The 22,236-nt window shown below is 42.5% G+C and overlaps 1 protein-coding gene across 7 annotated transcripts in view; it reads right to left on the reverse strand.

Moving 5' to 3' along the window:
• The window catches only part of LOC138741763 (membrane-anchored junction protein), a 204,299-nt gene that overhangs the window by 122,180 nt on the left and 59,883 nt on the right, over positions 1 to 22,236 (reverse strand). For all 7 annotated transcript variants that reach the window (XM_069896050.1, XM_069896051.1, XM_069896049.1 and 4 more), the window contains exon 6: positions 2,392 to 2,420. In XM_069896050.1, coding sequence (XP_069752151.1) covers positions 2,392 to 2,420 — 29 coding nt within the window. The remainder of the gene's footprint in view (positions 1 to 2,391; positions 2,421 to 22,236) is intronic.

Below are 22,236 nucleotides of genomic sequence, written 5' to 3' on the forward strand. Positions count from 1 at the left end.
CTTGTAATTTCTTGTCCACACACTGGATACTGTTTGGAGGTCTGAATATAACTGCCAACAGTGTCTTTTTACCCTTGCCATTTCTTTCCTCAACCCACAACGATTCTATATTTTCTGATCCTATGTCACCTCTTTTTAATGGCTTAATGTTGTTCCTTTCCAACAGAACCATGCCAGACCCTCTGCTTACCTGCCTATCCTTTAATGCACTGTGTATCCTTGGACATCCATTCTTTACCAATGACTCCATGATGGTCACAATATCATACTTGCCAAGCTGCAGCTGTACTACAAAGTCATCCACTTGATTTCTTATGCAATGTGCAGTTAAATAAAAAACCTTTAGCCCAGGGGTGACCAACCTTTTAATTTTTAATTTAGACATACTGCACGGTAATAGAACATTTCAGCCCACGAGTCTGTGCTGCCCAATCATGGGCCAAAATGACCTGTTACCCTGCTGTATGTCTAAATTAAAAATTAAAAGGTTGGCCACCCCCATTTTTAGCCCTTTGTTACTTTTGACTGTGTCTCTGTTGCATTGCAATGCATCCTATTGGCTGCAATTTTACCCTATCTACCAGCTTTCCCGACTTGTGCACCAAACACCTCATCCTCTGCCTCTTCACTTTGGACCCTACCTCCCCGCCCCCCCCCCCCAACCAAGTGAAGGGGAACAAAAGTTGTGAAGAGGGGATGGAGGAAGGGGCAGAGGGTTGAGAATGGAGCACATTGATAGGAGGAAGTGGATGGGGAGGAATATGTGGGTGTCAGGAAGGTGAAGTGAAAGAGGAGGATAAGTGGCCAAAGAGATAAGGAAAAGCGAGAGGGCAAAGGGAATTAAGATGGGTGGAGGGGGGTTAACCAGAAATTGGACATCCTATGGTCTTATCAGAGAAAAGGCAGGAAAATGGGGCTGATAAGGATAATAAATCATCCATGACAGAATAGCAGGGTGGACTCAATGGACTGAATGGCCTAATTCTGCTCCTACATCTTATGGTTTTTCGTCAATATTGATTCTAAATATAAATTATTAAAATTTAGACACAGCACAGTAACAGGCCTTTCTGGCCTGTAGCTCGTGCTACTCAAATACACCAATCAACTGACAAATCTCACACATTGTAGCCGTTGCGGTCTCTTCTACGTCTAAGAGTCTGGATGCAGACAGGGATATTGTCTCGTTGAGCACCTCAGCTCTGTTCATCGCAAAAGTGGGGATTTCCTAGTGGCCACCCATTTCAATTCCCTGCCCCATTTCTACCCCAACCGTGGACTCAAGCTCTTCCAGACTAAGACCACCTGCAAAGACCTCATTTTCTGTCTGGGCACTCTACAAAATGTCAACTTCTCCGGTTTAAGTTAGCCCTCCCCTCCCAGTTCCTCTCTTTCTCTATCTCTCTGTCTCCTTTAGCTCTGCATTCACAGAGCCACCCCCTTCCCCTGATCAATTCTCTTCTGTCCATGTTCAATTATCACCTTTTTCCTATTGGCCTATGATTCTCCCCCTGGCCTTTCTTCCCTTTTCCCGCAGCCTTTCTATTCAGGCGTCCGCCTGCTTTTTTCTCACGACGATGGGTTCAGCATAGTTGGCGTAGCAGTTAGCACAACTCAGGCCTTCAGAGCACCAGCGATTGGGACCAGGGTTCAAATCCTGCGCTGTCTGTAAGGAGTGGGTACATTCTTTCCGTGTTTGCGTGGGTTTTCCTTGGAGGCTTCAGTTTCCTCCCAATCTTCAAAACATACCGTGGCTGTAGGTTAATTGGGTGTAAATTGGGTGGCACAGGCTCTTGGGGCAAAATGGCCTGTTACCATGCTATATGTCAAAATTTTAAAAATTAAAATTAACACTCCAGAATCTGCTGAGTTTTACTGCATTTTTTTGTTTTTGCAAGGTTTAGAGTTTAACCCTCCAGTTTAGGGTTTGCTCAACCTGGCACTACATGAGGCAAGTGTGGGAACGAGAAGTGGAATTGAAGTGGCGGCCTCTAAGAGGTCCTTTCTGGTTGAAAGATTTTGTTGTTAAGCCAAAACCCACCTTCCAGGGATCATGGAATCGAAGAGGTGCCTGTAAACCAAAGCCTAGTTAGACCACAGCAGTTTATTTTGTACATCGATTCCTCAACTCTGCCTCTTCCACTTTTTCTTGCGGCAACACTGCCTCATGATCAGAATTCCCACCCTTTTAAGAAATATCTGGGGGAAGCCCAGACAAGAGAAGGAATTGCTCTTTGCCATTTCCCTGTTTGGAAGGGAAGTGAAATTGTCTTTATCTTGTATTAACCCGGCCAATTTCACATTTTAGAAACAAGTGTACGCCACAATTATTGGCAAAAGCCGTGGCCAGGGTTTTCATGAGACATTGCAAAACATAATGTCGATACTTACACAGTCAGTGAAAGGGGTCTCTTCATTGACTGAAAGAAAGTAAATATTAATCACTATTAAAAAGAAAAATATTTCTGGATTAAGTCTTGAATTGTTTTCTCTTCTCATTTGGAGATACAGCACGGTAATTGTCCCTTCCGGCCCACGCCACCCAAATACACCAGTATGACCAATTAACCTACTGACTCTGTTTGCCTTTGAAAAGGCAGGAGGGGACAGAGGCTAGTTGGAATGACTTGCAAATGGTGGAGGCAGGAACATTCGATGCCTTTAAAGAACACTGGTGGGAGGTGATTGAAGTGGTAATGAGCCAAATGAGGGTCTGTGGGACTAAAGCGAGAGAGCATGTTGTTCAGCGCGGACAAGTTGTTTCTGGACTATTGTGAGGTTCATTCAAGAGCCTGATGTCTGCAGGGAAAATGTTGCTGCATGATCTCCCACTCTTGAACCTTTTTCCTGATGGGAGGAGAGCAAAGAGATCTTGGCCAAGGCAGTGGGAAGTTTTGATGGAGTCATCGGGGGTGGGGGGATGGAGAGGGAAATTTTGGGCAGTTGAAGGCTGGGGGGGGCGGTCAGTGGAGGGGGGCCAGGGGGTGTGGTCATTGCCAAACTTCCACAGCCTTCTAGGGAAGTAGATGGCACCCTTTCTCGACATCGTCAAGTTTATCGTCATCTGATTGCTCACATGCAACTCGACGAAACAGCGTTCACCACCTCGGTGGAAAACATGCAGACACACAACCAAACGTAACACACATACAAACAATACAAAAAATGCAGACAAATAGATAGATATTGTTTCATGAATATGAAAGTCTCAGCTGCTTAGTATGAGCATTTCCTTTGGTCATTCAGCATTCTCACTGCCTGTGGGAAGTAGCTGTTCTTTAACCTTGCAGTACAGGCTCTGATTCTCCTGTATCACTTCCCCGATGGGAGCAGCTGAAAGACGCTGTATGCAGGATGAGAGGAGTCCTCAGTGATGTTGCATTCCCTCCTCAGGCACAATCCTGGTAGATTGCAGCGATATAGTTTTGGGGCAGGTGTGTTGCCAGGACACTCTTTGCCACTCTCATGATCCTGTGGATTTTCCTCCAATTCATTTCTCTGCAACAATACCCACACTGTGATGCTCTTGATAGAGCTCCTGCAGAAGGTTGACGTGATGGTGGCTGGAGGCAGAGACATGTCGCTATGGTTGGTCCAGATAGGTCACCGGGGATATTCACTCCCAAGCACCTAAAGCTAACTACTGGCCACTACTTCTTGCCTTTAGTGTGTAGAAGAGTGGCACAATCTGGGAAGAGTTGACAAGACAGTAGGAAGAAAGGGCAGCACAGTTAGTACAACACTATTACAGTGTCAGTGATCTGTGTTCGAACCCAGCGCCGTCTGTAAAGAGTTTGTATGTTCTCCCCGTGTCTGCATGAGTTTCTCTAGATGCTCCAGCACCTCCTAAATACCCCAACTAGCCCAAAACATTGGTTACGCATTTTTACCTTTGCTACATAAAGGCCCCTGCTTGACCTGCTGAGTTTCTCCAGCTTTGTGTTTTTACAACATGTTTTGGAGGGTGGAAGGAAACCAGAGGACCCAGTGAAAACCCTCACAGACAGCACTGGATTCAAACCCGGGTCGCTGGCTCTGTAATTGCGCTGTGCTAACCACTATGCCAACCGTACCTGCCACCACCAAGATCCACCCAGGTCCACGCCCAAAGTCTCAGTGCTCACTGCAGCGTTTCAAACTGCGTCCACCCATCACTTAGGACCAATTGACCCATGTTCAATTGCTGTTCACATTTGGCTTATTTTGTAACTTGCTGTGGCCAGCATCTTTGCAACATTCTGATTAAAAATATCAACAAACATCAGAGGGCAAATGAACTGAACTATGATTCAGACATCCCAGTTTCATTTCCCAGAAATGTGCTGCACGGATCTTTCCTGTGGCAATGCGAGACAATGTATTTATCTCAAACCATGTGAGTTTGAAAGGATATAGAGCTCTTGTGATGGAGAAAGGTTGAACAAACCTTTTTCACAAGAAACAGGAGCTGGAGTTGGCCATCCGGCCCATCGAGCCTGATCCGCCACTCAATAAGATCACAGCTGAACTACTCCACCTCTCTCACCCATTATCCTTAATTCCCCTACTATGCAAAAATCTTTCTGCCGGAAATCTATCAAGGAGGCAGCATCTACTGCTCTCTTGGGCAGAGAATTCCACAGATTCACTCGTCTCTGGCGAAAGATATTTATTTATTTATTTAGACATTCAGCACGGTAACAGGCCATTTCAGCCCACAAGCCTATGCTGTCCAATTACACCCAATTGACCTACAACCCCTGGTATGTTTTGAAGGATTTATGTTTCTATATGACAGGGAGGTGAAGGGCCGGGGGGGGGGCAACAGAAACCAGAGAAGTCGATGTTAATGACATCTGGTTGAATGATGACAAGAAGGAACACCTCATTTCAACATCTCGTATTGTGTCTGGGTGCCTTCCAACCAGAGGGCATTCAAACTGACCTCCAGTTCTCTCTCTCTCTCTCTCTTTCTCTCTCTCTCTCTCTCTTTCTTTCCCCTCCTATCTCTAGAGGCCCTTTTATAGTGAAAATTTGTGATTTGTAAAGACAGGTTTCCTCTCCCTTTAAATCGCTTCACTTACCTCCATAAAAGGTCCAAAGGAGGATTGACTGGTCCAACTTGCTCCATGCTCCCTCTCCCTAGGGGGATAGACTCAGAGGTGGAGCGAAGTTGCTCCACCTCCCCGTAAAAGAATTACCATTGAATGCGGCTCCAAAGGGGAGGGCTGATGACATCGTGATGCCACTGACAGCCCGCAAACCAAGAGCGCGAATTTTAAAGAACAAGGCAATTATGTTGCGCAGAAAATTTCCTTGAGCCCGAAGACTGCTTGCACAGATCTCCACTAGCGTTCATACATGTTCTTCGGTCGTCATTTTCAGCACAGGCCGCTTTCCCTTCCCGGCACGTATGTATGCATGTCACCACAGTGGCAGGCAACGCTATTCATCCCAGCTCCTTCAGCTTCAGAAGCCGGCTCGCGATTCACCCTGCATAAGAGCACCATTTGCACCATCTGCATTTTCGGTCGTCGGCAGAAAAGGTAAATTTGCCTTTTTTTTAATAAACGGGAGGGTTTTGAGCTTAAAAACCCAATTATGTCTCCTTTCCTCCAGCTCTACATTCACTGAACTCTCCTAATCACTTCTCAGCATTTCTCTTCTGCCCTATCCGTGTCCACCTGTGGCTTCTTGCCTGTTGGACTGTACTCCTCCCCCTTGCCCCTTCTTCCCTCCATCCCCCCCTCCCCCAGCCTTTTTTTATTCAGGCACCTGTTTCCTTTTTGCTCACACCTTGCTGAAGTGCTCAGGTCCTCATAGGTAATACATTTTTGCCGAGGGACCTGCTGAGTTTCACCAGCACCTTTGTCCATTTATTACAATCACAGTGCCTGCAGACTTTCTTGTTATGCTCACTGAGGTTCAATAACATGAAAGCTATCACAGAGGCATTTTATGAAGACTGCTTTGATCGACATGATTTGCTCAATCTGTGCAAGTTTAAGTCCCCCATTAGAACTGCCGTTCTTACATGCATCAGATGGCTTATTGACTCTATTATTTGGTGGCCTATAACTCCCAATAATTTCTTTTTCTCTTTACTATTCCTATATCCAAGGTAGCACGGTTAGCTTAGCAATTAGAGAAATGCTGTTACAGCACCAACGATCGGGGTTCAAATCCTGCGCTGTCTGTAAGGAGTTTCTATGTTCTGTGTGGGTTTCCTCCCACCGTTCAAGACATAGGTCAATTGGGAGGCAGGGGCTTGTGGGTTGAAAGGGCTTGTCTCTATGCTGCATGTCTAAATTTTAAACTTTTAAATTTAATCTCCACCCAGATTCATTCCTTATCTCTTGACCTCATCCTCAACTAAGCGCGCCTTCCTGCCAACCCTTCTGCATTTCCTGACACTGATGAAGAATATGAAGATCAAGGCTGCCCTATTCGGCCCAGCCCCCTTTCACCATGCCACATAACTAACCCATTGTGCTTCCTCGACAGCTCCATGGCTTCCTCCTCTTAAATGTCAGTGACCAACCCCTGCTTCTTGGGGACACTCTGCCCAAATCGCCTCCAACCGGAGTGGATGAGACGAAGCCTGATGTTTGAGCTTGACTTTGGAGCAGACACCAGAAGCATTCTACCTCCCATCTTCTCGCCAATATTCTATCACCTCTTAGCCTCTCCCTATTTTATTCACCCCTTGATATCTCCCCTTCAATAAAGGATAAACCTTTGAGCCAATAGCCTGTGCTTGTCCTCCAGTTCCTTTCTCCTCTCCTCCAACTCCCCCCCCACCCCTTTCATTCAGACATTGAACCTGTTTTTGCTCAAATCTGATGAAGTGCCTGGGCCTGAAACATTGGTTTAAGTAAAAACACAAAGCTGGGGAAACACAAGCAGGTCAAGCAGTGTCCTTTATATAAGGTAAAAATTCATAACCGACATTTCGGGCTTGACCCCTTCATCAAGGTATGGGAAAATGTCAGCAGGAGTAGGAGGGGAAGGGTGGTTGCAAAGTCAGAATGTGATAGGTGGAGAAAGGAGGGAGGGGACAGGAGCAAGCAAGGGGAAGGGAGGGAGAAGAACTGGAAAAGCTGAAAAGGAAGGGGAGAGGGGGTAAGAGGAGAGCAGGTTAGCAGAAACTGGTAAAGTTTATGTTAATGCCATCTGTCTGGAAAGTACCCAGACGAAAAATAAGATGTTGTTCCTCCAATTTACGGATGGTCTTGGTGGGGATAGTACACAAGGCCATGGACAGACATGAGTATGGGAGTGTGACGCAGAACTGAAATGGTTGGCCACTGGGAGGTCTCTGTCACTGGTGCAGATGGAGTGAAGGTGCTCAGCGAAACAATTTCCTAATCTGCTCCCAGCTCCTCCGACGTAGGGAGCATTGGATGCAGTAAATCAGTCCTGCGGAGACACAAGTGAAGGGTTGCTTCACTTGAAAGCCCTGCTTAGGGCTCCAGTTTGTGGTGAGGGAGGAGGTGTGGGCGCAAGTGTGGCACCTCCTGCGGCCACAGGGGAAGGTGCTGGGGGGTGCGATTGGAGGGGAGGGATGCATGCATGAAGGTGTCTCGGGAGGAGCGGTCCCTGTGGAAGGCAGAGAGGGGAGGAGAGGGGATGGTAGTGGGATCTTGTTGTCTGTCAGAAATTCCAGAGGTATGAGATATGGAGGCTTGGTGGGGTGGTAGGTGAGGATAAGGGGTTAGGGTTAGGGCTGGAGGCAGAAAGGGTCAGGGCAGATGTACGGGAAATGGAGGAGATGTGGGTGAGGGCTGACTTGAAGGTAATGGAGGGAATTCCACGTTTCTGGAAGAAGGCAGACATTTCAGAAGATCCGGACTGGAAGATCTCATCTTGGGAGCAGATGCGGCGGAGATGGAGAAATTGAGAGAAAGAGATAGAATCCTTGCAGGGGACAGGGTATGAGGAAGTTCAGCCAAGTTAGTTGTGGGTGTTAGTGGGTTTGTAATATGTTGGTGGAAAGCTTGTCTCCCGAGATGGAGACAGAGAATCAGGAAGGGGAGAAACATTGGTTTCTCTTTGTTTCCAGTGGATGCTGCGTGAGGTGACCTGCTGAGTTTCTCCAGCACATTTATGCATTGCACTGACCACTTCCACCCATGGGCGTTGCTTGACCTGCTGGCATTTGCTCAAGACCTGAAGTTTTTTTTGCGTTTCCCTGCTGAGTTCCTCCAGCAGCCGTCTTTGCTGATGAGTGGCAGTGCTGGAAAGTTCACTATGCAACTTGCACTCCTCCAGTTGAAACCACAGCACTATCTGTGAGGTGGATAGCACTAATGAACCAAAAGAGAACTTGGTGGTTTTGTGTGATCTTGTCCAGAAGGCACAACAGACACTGCACTTCCTGAGAAGGTGGGCAAGGCCACCCTCCTATTGTTGACTTTCTGCAGGAACTCCATCGAGAACATCCTGGCCGGCTGCATCACAGTATGGTACAGTTGCTGAAGGTGAGGGGTGGCCAACCTTTTACATTCTATGTGTCAAAAAATGGTGACAAAGAGGTCTGGCAAGAAATGGCCTTGGTGTCCACCCCCGCTGTTGATCGTTAGATCGGAGGTCAATCTACAGGATCACAAGAGTGCCACAGAGAATCACTGAGGTCTCCTCCGAATCGACGATGATCAACAAGGATCATTAAGGACCCCTACTATCCCATCTTACAATTCCAGCTACTCCTGTCAAGAGAGAAATACAGGAGAATCAGAGCCAGAAACAGCAGGGTGAGAAGCAGCTTCTTCCCACTGCTGAACGACTGATGAACTGCTCATACAAACTCTCTGAGACTACTAGTTTGCACGTTTTTACACCAAGGAGTGAAGAACATTGTTTTGTCCAGTTGTACTTATACTGTTGCAGGACAATAATAAACTTGAACTTGATCTGTGAAAGAATAAGTTAAATGAATATGCTTAACAAAGGGTTAATTAATTAATTAGGTGAGAAAATACAATGGGAACATAATTGTTTTCTTAACATGACCTTCCGTGTGAAATAGTAGCCAACTCCACAAGAATGTCAATAGCTTGAGTGAAGGGCATTCTGACATTTCCCAAACATTTCTAGACACAACATTTCCAGCTGTGAGTAACTCATGTAAAACTTATAAGGGTCTCATGCAGACTCATTGTACTTGTAATGAACACTCCGATGCTCTCAGTGTAGTGAACGAGTTACTAAACTCTTTATTACTCCTGCTAGACAGAGTGGATGTGGATAGACTATTTCCGTTAAGAGGAGGAAAGATTAAAACAAGAGGACATGAGTTAAGAATTAAGGGGCAGAGGTTTAGAGGTAACATGAGGGGGAACTTCTTTACTCAGAGAGTGGTAGCCGTGTGGAATGATCTTCCAGGAGAAATAGTGGCGGCGGAGTCAATTGTATTATTTAAGAAAAGGTTGGACAGGTATATGGATGAGAAGAAAATGGAGGGTTATGGGCATTGTGCAGGGAGGTGGGACTAGAAAGGGGTGTTTGGTTCGGTGCGGACTAGAAGGGCCTAATGGCCTGTTTCCGTGCTGTAATTGTTATGTTATGTTATGTTATATGTTACCAAGGTGAAATAAAGAAACTGTTGTAAGCTTAATCGGTTCTGCTGTTTATTACAGTGCGGGCCGACTTTAACAGATCTTGAACTTGCTTATCCTTGTCAGGTCATTACAACACTGGTCACCGTGGGCCAAGTTGGTCAGAGGGATTCTGTGCTGTATGACTCTGTGTGAGTGCCCCAGTCTCCAGCCCCTCATGTCTGCTCTGCCATTCGAATCCTGGATGATGTACAGTGCACCACAATGTTGTGCTGACTGATATATACCTAAAAAATATTTATTTTTCTTTCATCCATGTGCCTGCTTAAAGGTCTCTTAACTGTCCCTATTGTTTCAGCCTGCACCACCACCCCTGGCCACGCATTCCAGGCCCCCTCAATTCTCTGTGTGAAAAAAACTTAACCCTGATGTATCCCATAAATATTCCTCCCCTCACTTTGTACAGATGATCTCTGGTGTTTGCTATTCCTGCCCTGGGAAAAATGTGCAGGCTGTCTACCTTATCTATGCCTCATAATCTTGTAGACCTTTACTAAGTCACCTTTCATCCTGCATTGCTCCAAGGAGAAAAACCCTAGCTCTGCTAACCTTGCCTCACAGGAGATATTTTCCAATCTAGGCAACATCCAGGTTAATCTCCTCTGCGCCCTCTCCACAGCTTCTACATCCTTCCTGTTAAGAGGTGACCAGAACTAAACATAATATTCTAAGTGTATGGAGTGTAACAATATTAATATTTGGGGAGAATTTATAAGATTTAGAGTAGGTCACGTACATTCACACATTTTAAAACAGATCTTATTTGAAAGACTGAAGAAATACTGAAGAGAATGTAAGCACCTTTCACAAGTAAGTGTTAATTGAATTGACCTCATAAAATGCTTGACCATTGTCTTGTTGGAGTCTGTCAGTATCTGCAAAGTGCTCATAGAAATGTCACTCCTGGATTTTGTTTATCTAACAACAGATGGGAGCAGAAGAAAGAACTCCTGTTGTTTTGTTCAGGAAAGTGGGGGTTTTGCAAGACATGAGTCACATGCTCTCTTTGGAGTTTCAGTTGGAAAAGAGAGTGTGTTGAGTTAACAGCTCAGTCAGTCAGTCAGGTAGTGTGTGGGACACTGACAAGTAACTGAAAAGTGCAATCCAGGGAAAACTGTTTGAAACGAATGAAAGCAAGTTCCAGAGCAGTAGATGGCTGGAAGTGCTATATGTCTGATGTTTCTCTTGAAATAGGGGAAGGAATGGAACTCTGTGGTAGCTTGAAGAGGTTACCATGAAGTGAAATTCAACTGTGAACCAAAGAACTTTTCTTAAATTTACACACACATTACATAAACATGCGCTTAGAATTAGAAGGGGGTAATTTAGGTTAGTATATAGTATAAGCGTATACTATATACGCTTGTCATACCCACACTCCTGTTCGGCTCCGAATCATGGGTCCTCTACCGGCACCACCTACGGCTCCTAGAACGCTTCCACCAGCGTTGTCTCCGCTCCATCCTCAACATCCATTAGAGCGCTTACATCCCTAACATCGAAGTACTCGAGATGGCAGAGGTCGACAGCATCGAGTCCACGCTGCTGAAGATCCAGCTGCGCTGGATGGGTCACGTCTCCAGAATGGAGGACCATCGCCTTCCCAAGATCGTGTTATATGGCGAGCTCTCCACTGGCCACCGTGACAGAGGTGCACCAAAGAAAAGGTACAAGGACTGCCTAAAGAAATCTCTTGGTGCCTGCCACATTGACCACCGCCAGTAGGCTGATAACGCCTCAAACCGTGCATCTTGGCGCCTCACAGTTTGGCGGGCAGCAACCTCCTTTGAAGAAGACCGCAGAGCCCACCTCACTGACAAAAGGCAAAGGAGGAAAAACCCAACACCCAACCCCAACCAACCAATTTTCCCCTGCAACCGCTGCAATCGTGTTTGCCTGTCCCGCATCGGACTTGTCAGCCACAAACGAGCCTGCAGCTGACGTGGACTTTTTACCCCCTCCATAAATCTTCGTCCGCGAAGCCAAGCCAAAGAAGAAGAATAGTATAAGTTAGTTTAATTCTATTTTCATGTTTGAAGTTGATTAAAAATAACTTTTATTTTGAAAGCTACTTGTCTTGGTGAACGTCTATTGCTGCTGGGTTTTGGGCTCCTTTGGGCTCGTAACATTTTATGGGGAATCGTCCAGTCGATTGAACATGAGTTTTGTGGGTTCAGAAGGGAAAAGAACAGGATACTTGTAGTTGGGGACTCGTTAGTCAGGGAGACAGATGGAAGGTTTATGGGACAAGATTGGGGATCCAGGTTGGTATGTTGCCTCCCTGGTGCCAGGGTCAGGGATATCTATAATCGAGTACATAGCATTCTGCAAGGGGAAGGAGAACAGCCAGAAGTCGTGGTCCATGTGGGGACCAATGACTTAGCTAGAAGTGGGGATGAGGTCCTGAAATAGGATTATGTGGAATTAGGTAGGAAGTTAAAAAGCAGGATCTCTAAGGTAGTAATCTCTGAATTGCTGCCGGTGCCACGCGCTAGTGAGGGTAGAAATAGGAGGATGTGGAGAATGAATGTGTGGCTAAAGAGATGGTGCAGGGGGCAAGGGATAAGATTTCTGGATCATTGGGATTTCTTCTGGGGAAGGTCGGACCTGTACAAAAGGGATGGACTCCACTTCAACTGGAGGGGGACCAATGTGCTGGCAAGCAGATTTGCTAGAGCTGTGGGGAAAGGTTTAAACGAGTTTGGCAGGGGGGTGGGTAACAGAGTGTGAGAGCAGTGTCAAGGGAGCATGGCCACCTAGATAAGAATAAAAAACGATAACAAAGGTAGGATGGAGGGGAGGAGTCACGTGATGGAGTAGTGGCCGGTCGGGGAACTCCAGCCCTCTCCGAAAAGTTTAAAAAAAATAGAGAAGACGCAAAGGCACAAACACGAAAATTAAAATAAAGTGGAAGTAAAGGTGGGAAGAAAATGGCAAGGAAGAAAGAAAAGTCGAAAGCAACGGGAAGAAGAGAAGAAGAAAAGACATCGGAAGAAAAAGGTGAAGGCCTTACCTGTCCGAGGAGGCTCGCTGTGGAGAGAGAAGCCCGCTCCCTCAGGTCAGTCGAAGTCCCGAGCTCGGGACTACAAAAATGGCTCGGGGAGCCAAGCAAAAGTGCGCAACCACGCATGCGCGAGGAGTCGCGCATGCGTGATGCGCTAGACAAAAAAAACACTGACGGGAGGGGGGACCAGCTGAGGAGTCGATCTCCACAGTTGAGAATGACAGCTACAGCACAACAACAAGAGAACATAGAAAACAATGAGAACAAGAAAGAAGAGAGTAAAATTTTTTTGAAGAGGTGACTAGGAATGTGGATGTTGTCTATATGGACTTCAGTAAGGCCTTCGATAAGGTACCACATGGAAGGTTAGTTAGGAAGGTGCAGTCTTTAGGTATAAATTTTAAGATAGTCAAATGGATTGAACATTGGCTGAAAGGGAGAGGCCAGAGAGTGGTAGTGGATAACTGTCTGTCAGGTTGGAGGCCGGTGACCAGTGGTGTGCCTCAAGGATCTGTATTGGGCCCATTGTTGTTCGTTATATACATTAATGATCTAGATGATGGGGTGGTGAATTGGATTAGTAAATATGCAGACGATACTAAGATAGGTGGAATAGTGGATAATGAAGAAGGTTTTCAAGGATTGCAGAGGGATTTGGACTGCTTAGAAAAGTGGGCTGATAAATGGCAGATGGAATTTAATGCTGATAAGTGTGAGGTGCTTCATTTTGGTAAGAAGAATCAGAATAGGACATATGTGGTAAATGGGAGAGCATTGAGGAATACAGAAGAGCAGAAAGATTTAGGAGTAACGGTACATCGTTCCCTGAAGGTAGAAACTCACGTGAATAGGGTGGTGAAGAAGGCTTTTAGTATGCTGGCCTTTATCAATCATTGCATGGAATATAGGAGTTGGGAGGTGATGTTGAGATTGTATAAGACGTTGGTGCGGCCTAATTTGAAGTTCTGTGTGCAGTTCTGGTCGCCTAATTATAGGAAGGATATAAACAGAGTGGAGAGAGTGCAGAGAAGGTTTACCAGAATGTTGCCTGGGTTTAAGCATCTGGAGTATGGGGAGAGATTGGACAGATTGGGTCTTTATTCTTTGGAGCGTAGAAGGTTGAGAGGGGATTTGATAGAAGTATTTAAGATTATGAAAGGGATAGACAGAATGGATGTGGATAGACTATTTCCGTTAAGAGGAGGAAAGATTAAAACAAGAGGACATGAGTTAAGAATTAAGGGGCAGAGGTTTAGAGGTAACATGAGGGGGAACTTCTTTACTCAGAGAGTGGTAGCTGTGTGGAATCATCTTCCGGGAGAAATAGTGGCGGCGGAGTCAATTGTATTATTTAAGAAAAGGTTGGACAGGTAAATGGATGAGAAGAAGATGGAGGGTTATGGGCATTGTGCAGGGAGGTGGGACTAGAAAGGGGTGTTTGGTTCGGTGCGGACTAGAAGGGCCTAATGGCCTGTTTCCGTGCTGTAATTGTTATGTTAAAAAGAAATCAAAGAAACAACAGATGACCAACCCAGAGGAAGAAGAAGAGGAAGAACACAGAGAAATGGAAGAAGAAGGGAAGGGCAAGACAATGGATACATTTTTTTTTAAGAATATATGGAATCAGTAAAAGAATGGCAATCACAAGAGTTTAGTGAAATAAAAAGAAGAATAAAAAGTACAGAAGAAAAAATGAATAGATTAGAGATGGTCATGTCAGATATAGGAAAAAGAGTGGACAAGGTGGAAGAACGAGAAACAGCCGTAGAAATGGAAGTAGAGGACTTAAAAAAGAAATTAGAAGAATCTAATAAAAAAGTTAAAGAGACACAAGAGCTGTTAGATCAGAAGATAGATATAATGGAAAATTATAATAGAAGAAATAATATAAAGATAGTGGGCCTTAAGGAAGATGAAGAAGGCAAGAATATGAGAGAATTTATAAAAGATTGGATCCCCAGGGTCCGAGGAAGACCAGAATTACAGGAAGAAATGGAAATAGAAAGAGCACATAGAACATTAGCCCCGAAACCACAACCACAACAAATAAAGCTCCAACAGTAGCGGTTGTCTTAGACGCAGAGAATGCCTTTGACAGAGTAGAATGGAATTATTTATTCAAAGTACTACAAAAATTCAGCTTACCGGAGAAATATATTAATTGGATTAAACCATTATATAAGGGGCCATTAGCGAAAGTGACAGTAAATGGATATATATCAAAACAATTTAACTTAAGCACATCAACAAGGCAGGGATGTCCACTATCTCCCTCACTGTTCGTGTTAGCTATAGAACCACTAGCAGAACTGATAAGAACAGAAAATAAAATAAAAGGGATAAAAATAAAAGACAAGGAATATAAAATCAGTTTATTTGCAGATGATGTTATAGTATACTTAACAGAACCAGAAATATCAATAAAAGAATTACATAAGAAATTGAAGGAATATGGAGAAATGTCAGGATACAAGATTAACGCAAATAAAAGTGAAGCAATGCCAATGAATAATGCGGATTTCTCAAAATTTAAAAAAGAATCACCATTCAGATGGCAAATGGAAGCAATGCGATAACTAGGTATACAAATAAATAAAAACCTCGACCATCTATATAAACTCAATTATTATCCACTAATGAAAAAATTACAGGATGACTTAGAGCATTGGAAAGACTTACCACTAACACTAATAGGAAGGATAAACTGTATTAAAATGAACATTTTCCCAACGATACAATACCTATTTTAGGCATTGCCAATACACTTGACAGAGAAATTATTCAAGGAGTTAAAGAAAATAATAAGGAAATTTTTATGGAAAGGGAGGAAACCGAGGATAGCACTAGATAAATTAACAGAATGGTATAAACAAGGAGGCTTACAACTGCCAAACTTTAAAAATTATTATAGAGCCGCACAATTAAGATACCTATCAGATTTTTATCAAACAAGGGAAAAGCCAGATTGGACTAGATTAGAACTAGATAAAATAGGGGAGAAGATACCCGAACATATATTATATAAATGGGATGAAAAATTGGTACAACGTAGGAATTCTCCAGTATTATATCATCTGCTCAATATTTGGAAGAAGATTCATGTAGAAAGGAATAAAACAAATTACCAACTATCAAAACTAATACTGACGCAAAATCAGCTAATCCCTTTTACAATAGATAACCTTTCCTTTAGAGAATGGGAGAAAAAAGGGATCAAAAGAATAGAAAATTGCTTTTCGGGAAATAAATTATTATCCTTTGAACAAATGAAGGATAAGTATAATATAACTCATGATACAGTGTTGGCATACTACCAACTGAAATCCTACTTGAAGGACAAATTGGGAAGCAGTCTGAGGATACCAGAGGGAAGTAATTTTGAATATGTGATTACAGACACAATGATAATCAAAAAATTTATAACAAACATGTATATTAAACTATAAGAAATGGAGAATGAGGAAACAAATGGTAAAAATAAACAAAAATGGGAACAAGATCTAAACATAAAGATAAAGAAGGAAACATGGGAGAAGTTATGCTCAGGAACTATGAGAAATACAATAAATACAAGGTTACGTATGATACAATATAACTGGATACACAGGCTATACATTACACCTCAAAAGTTAAATAAATGGGACCCAACAGTATCTAACAGATGTTTTCGCTGTAAAAAGGAAATGGGAACAACAATTCATGCACTCTGGACGTGTGAGAAAGTAAAAAAATTTTGGGAAGATCTAAACCAGATATTAAATAAAATCACAGAAAGCAATATACCAAAAAACCCAGAGATCTTCCTCCTAAGTAACATAAAAAACAAAGAATTTGGACTTGATTTGGATGATGCACAAAAAAGATTTGTTAGGATATCCCTAGCTGTAGCAAAAAAATGTATTATGTCAGCCTGGAAATTAGAAGATAACTTGAGAATACAACAATGGTATATAGAAATGAATAAATGTATTCCATTAGAAAAAATAACATATAATTTAAGAAATAATATTACAGTATTTGAACAAATATGGGAGCCATACATGAAACATAATAGAGAAAACCTACCGGGGACATCTACAACCTAAAATGACAGAAGGTGAAGAGAATGAAAAGAATTGACTCAGTGGAATTTCTTGTTTATTTTTATTGAGCGACAACATTGTTTGACGGGTTTAATGTATCTTTGATTCTGAACTTTAAATGAATGGGAGTGGAGGTAGGGAGGGTGGGATGGGAAGAGGGGGGGTGAGAAAACGACACTATATATTTGAACAGGAAAATGTATGTATCTTGATCAATGTGGTTTATAGTGTGAAAAATAAAAAAAATTTAAAAAAAAACAAAGGTAGGATGGAGATTAGGGTAGAAGGTAGAAAAGAGAATGTATGTGAGGGTCATTCTCTGAAATGCATATATTTTAATGCAAGAAGCATAGTGAACAAGGTAGATGAGCTTAGAGCATGGACAGATACTTGGGGTCACGATATTGTGGCAATTAGTGAGACCTGGCTACAAGAGGGCCAGGACTGGCAACTTAACATTCCAGGATACATTTGTTTTAGATGTGGTAGATCAGGGGGTAAAAAAGGGGGAGGAGTTGCTCTGCTTGTTAAGGAGGACATTACTGCCGTGAGGTGGCAAGATGGTCTGGAGGGATCGTCCAGTGAGGCTGTTTGGGTGGAATTGAGGGGTGAAGGAAACATAAGGGTGCTAATAGGGGTGTATTACAGACCACCAAATGGGTCAAGAAAACTAGAGGAACAAATGTGTAGAGAGATAACATATATGTGTGAGAATCATAAGGTAGTGATCATGGGAGATTTTAACTTCCCTCACATTGATTGGGATACCCATACAGTTAGAGGGCTGGAGGGGCTAGAGTTTGTTAAATGTTTTCAAGATTCTTTTCTGAATCAATTAGTAGAACAACTGACTTGGGACAGTGTAATACTGGATCTCCTGTTAGGGAACGAGCTAGGTCAGGTATCAGACATTAATGTTGGAGATCCAATTGGGTCTAGTGATCATAATTCTGTTAGTTTTAAGGTAGTTTTAGGGAAGAACAAGGAGGGGCCTAAAGTTGAGGTTCTGGATTGGAGAAGAGCAAATTTCGAAGGAATAAGAAGGGATTTGGGGAGTATTGAGTGGGACAGGATATTTTCAGGTGAGGGTGTAAATGAAAAATGGAGGATATTCAAAAAAGAAATTTTGAGGGTACAGAGTAGTTATGTCCCAGTGAGGATCAAAGGAAAGGCTGGAAGTCATAGGGAGGCTTGATTTTCGAGGAATATTGGAAATTTGGATAGGAGAAAAAGGGAGGTGTACAAGAGGTATAAAGAACAGGGAGCTGACAATTTGAAGGAGGACTACAAGGAGTGTAGAAGGAATCTTAAGAAAGAAATTAGAAAGGCCAAAAAAAGGCACGAAGAGGCTTTGGCAGACAGAGAAAAATAAATCCAAAGGGTTTCTATAAGTACATTAAAAGTAAAAGATTAGTGAGGGATAAAATTGGACCCTGTGTAGATAGTGATGGTAGGCTGAGTGAGAAGTCAGAGGAAATGGGGGAAATTTTGAATGATTTCTTTGCCTCGGTATTCACTAGGGAAAAAATATTGAACCAGTTGAGGTAAAGAAAAGTAGTGGGGAGATAATGAAGCATATAAGGATAACCGAGGAGGTAGTGATGGCTGTGTTGAAAAAGATAAAGGTGTATAAATCTCCGGGACTGGACAAAATATTCCCAAGGACACTCAGGGAGGCTAGTGGGCAGATATTGGGGCCATTAACAGAGATATTTAGGATGTCACTGGCCACGGGGGTAGTGCCAAAGGATTGGAGGGTGGCGCATGTGGTTCCGCTGTTTAAGAAAGGGTCTAAATGTAAACCTGGGAATTATAGGCCCATGAGTCTGATGTCTGTGGTGGGCAAGTTGATGGAAAGTGTTCTGAGGGATGGTATTTACTAATATTTGGAGGTACAGGGATTGCTAGGGAGCAATCAGCATGGTTTTGTTAGGGGTAGATCATGCTTGACAAACCTGATTGAGGTTTTCGAGGGGGTTACAAAAAAGGTTGATGAAGGGAAAGCTGTGGATGTTGTCTATTTAGACTTTAGTAAAGGTTTTGACAAAGTTCCCCACAGAAGGTTAGGAAAAAAGGTGGAGGTATTAGGTATAAATGAGGAGGTAGTGAAATGGATTCAGCAATGGTTGGATAGGAGGTGTCAGAGAGTAGTGGTAGAAAATTGTTTGTCCAATTGGAGGCCGGTGACTAGTGGAATTCCTCAGGGATTGGTCCTCAGTCCACTATTGTTTGTTATATATATTAACGATCTGGAAGTAGGGGTGGAGAATTGGATAAGCAAGTTTGCGGATGATACAAAGATTGGTGGTGTTGTGGACAGTGAGGAAGATTACCGTAGATTAAAAGGTGATTTAGGAAGGCTGGAGGTGTGGGCTGAGAAATGGCTGATGGAATTTAATACAGATAAGTGTGAGGTGTTACATTTTGGAAAGGCAAATCTAAATAGGTCATATGCATTAAATGGTAGGCTATTGAGATGTGCAGAGCAACAAAGGGATTTAGGAGTTGTGGTAAATAGTACCCTCAAGGCTGATACTCAGGTAGATGGTGTGGTGAAGAAGGCATTTGGAATGTTGGCCTTCATAAATCGGAGTATTGAATTCAAGAGTAGGGAGGATATGATGAAATTGTACAAGGCATTGGTGAGGCCAAATTTGGAGTACTGTGTACAGTTTTGGTCACCAAATTATAGGAAAGATATAAACAAAATAGAGAGAGTGCAGAGAAGGTTCACGAGAATGTTGACAGGATTTCAAGGTTTGAGTTACAGGGAAAGGTTGTGCAGACTAGGGCTTTTTTTCTCTGGAGCGTAGAAGATTGAAGGGGGATTTGATAGAGGTGTTTAAGATTTTAAAAGGGACAGACAGAGTAAACGTGGATAGGTTTTTCAATTAAGAGTGGGGGAGATTCAAACTAGAGGACATGGTTTAAGATTGAAGGGGGAAAATTGTAAGGGGAACATGAGGGGAAATTTCTTTATGTAAAGGGTGGTGGGGATATGGAATGAGTTTCTGACAGATGTGGTCGAGGCGGGATCATTGATTACATTTAAGGAAAGACTGGATAGTTACATGGATAGGAGAGGACTGGAGGGGTATGGACCGGGTGCTGGTCAGCGGGACTAGGAGGGTGGGGATTTGTTACGGCATGGACTAGTAGGGCCAAACTGGCCTGTTCTGTGCTGTAAGTGGTTATATGGTTATATGGTTATTACTCAATTGGTTGGTTTTTTTTTCCAAGCTAATTTAAAGCTTGAGTGTGGAAAACAGCAGCCATGGATGTTGATAAATTTTTGTCAGAACCGTCACTTGCAGAGCTGAAAACCAAAAGTAAAGATGGCATTAAAACTGACAAAAGTTAAATATTGGATGAGGAAAGTACAAATTCAGAGGATTATAGTGAAATATTATATGTGAGGGTAATTTTGTTCAGAAAGACTTAGAATATTTTCCAGAGGATAGATCTGGTGAGTTCCAATTGGAATTGGAGAAATTGAGGATAGAAGAGGCTGAGAAACAGAGACAGTATGAGGCAGACAAAGCTAAAAGGCAAAGAGAAGAGGCTAAAAGGCAAAGGGAAGAAGCTGAAAAACAGAGGAGATATCAGGCAGAGGAATCTGAAAGACAGATTAAATTAGAGAGAATGAAAATTGATAGAGAGGAAAGAAAGAGAGCTGAGGATGTAACTCCTGGGGAGAGGTTTTTGCCCAGTAAAGAGGTCAATCTTGTGCCTCCTTTTGATGAGGGAGATATAGAATCCTATTTTCAGCTTTTTGAAAAGGTTGTTGAGAGCTCAAAATGGCCAAAAGAAAAATGGACTTTGATGCTCCAAAGTGTATTGAAAGGAGAAACACAAATTGCATACTTTAGCTTGACTGCACAAAGAAGTTAAAGAAGCTGTTTTGAAAGCTTATGAGTTGGTTCCTGAAGCATACAGACAAAAATTTAGGAGTGTGATAAAAACATGAAATCAATCTTCTTTGGATTTTGCTTTGAAGAAATCTGTATGGTTTGACCATTGGTGCACCTCCAAAGGAATAAATAATGATTTTAAAAGATTGAGAGAATTGATTTTGATTGAAGAAATTAAAAGGTGTGTTCTGAAAGAGATTAAATTATACTTGGATGAGAAAGATTTGGCTACGTGGCAGGATGCAGCTAGATTTGCAGATCAGTTTGCTTTAATTCATAAAAATACATCTCAAAATGGTAGACATTTTCAAAAAGTTAATGTGGAGCAAAGTAATAAGCCTATTCAGGGGATTAATGTGGAGCAGGAATAATAAGCCTGAAATTAAATCTGGAGAGAAGGTTAGAAAGGATAGAACTTCTGGATTTGTGTATAATTTTTGTAAAAAACCTGGTCATGTTATTGCAAATTGTCTAGTATTGAAAAACAAAAAAGAAAAGAAGGTTTTACCAGAAACATGTATTCAAACAGTTGAATTTAGGCAGAGCAAAGATTCTAATAAGGGTGTCATGGATGTTTTCAAACCTTTTGTTTCAGATGGTTTTGTTTCAGTAAAGGAGGGAGAATCATAGGTTCCAGTTAAAATTCTTAGGGATACTGGTTCAGCACAATCATTGTAGTACAAGGAGTTTTATCTCTTGATGACACAGGGCAGACAACTTTGATCAAAAAAGGTGTTGAAATTGAAGTGGAGTCGATTTCCCTTCACAGAATAGTGTTAAAATCATAGTTAAAGGACCTTGATGTGGTCGGAGTAATTTCAAAGTTACCTATGCAGGGGGTCTCAATTCTATAGGGAATGATTTGGCAGAAGATAAAGTTCGGTCAGTTTTGAGATTAACAAGCAGGCCTAGGAAAGATGAGGTGGATGAGAATTGTGATATATATCCTGTGTGTGCAGTAACAAGATCCATGTCTACGAAATTCGTTGACAGAGATTTGCCAGGTGATTCTGAAATGTTTTTGAAAGAGAAGGGTAATTGTGAGATCAAGGATGTTTCTTCGTCAAGGAATGAGTTAATTTAACAGCAGAAAGCAGATGCAAGTCTTGCTGAATTAGCAAACAAAGCAGTTACTGGAAAGGAGATTGGAGAGATGGCTGGTGGTTAATTTTTAAAAGGTGATTTGTTAATGAGGAAATGGAGACCTCTTGATATTCCTGCTAATGAAGAGTGGGGGGCGATTTATCAGGTGGTTGTTCCTAAAAATTACCGGGATGAAATTTTAAATTTAGCCCACAGTACTCCTTTAGGTGGTCATCTTGGGGTGAAGATGTGAGAGATGAGTAACACTGATCGAAAAGAAAAGTGAGGATTGTGAGAGATGAGTAAAACTGATATCAAAATATGAAGATGAGGAAACTAGTATAGATATATGTGTAATTAATAAAGCCAGTATGTATAGGATAAGAATAGATATTAGAATGTAGGAAGTAAAGTTAGTCTGAATAAGATGAGGATCTTCTAGCCTTTTAGACAGAATCAGCAAGTTCACCAGTATGAATAAGATAAGGATAGATAATAGATAATAGAATGTAGGAAGTAAAGTTAGTCTGAATAAGTCTTCTAGCCTTAGACAGAATTAG

This window comes from Narcine bancroftii, chromosome 8, assembly GCF_036971445.1.
Source record: "Narcine bancroftii isolate sNarBan1 chromosome 8, sNarBan1.hap1, whole genome shotgun sequence".
Lineage (NCBI taxonomy): Eukaryota > Metazoa > Chordata > Chondrichthyes > Torpediniformes > Narcinidae > Narcine > Narcine bancroftii.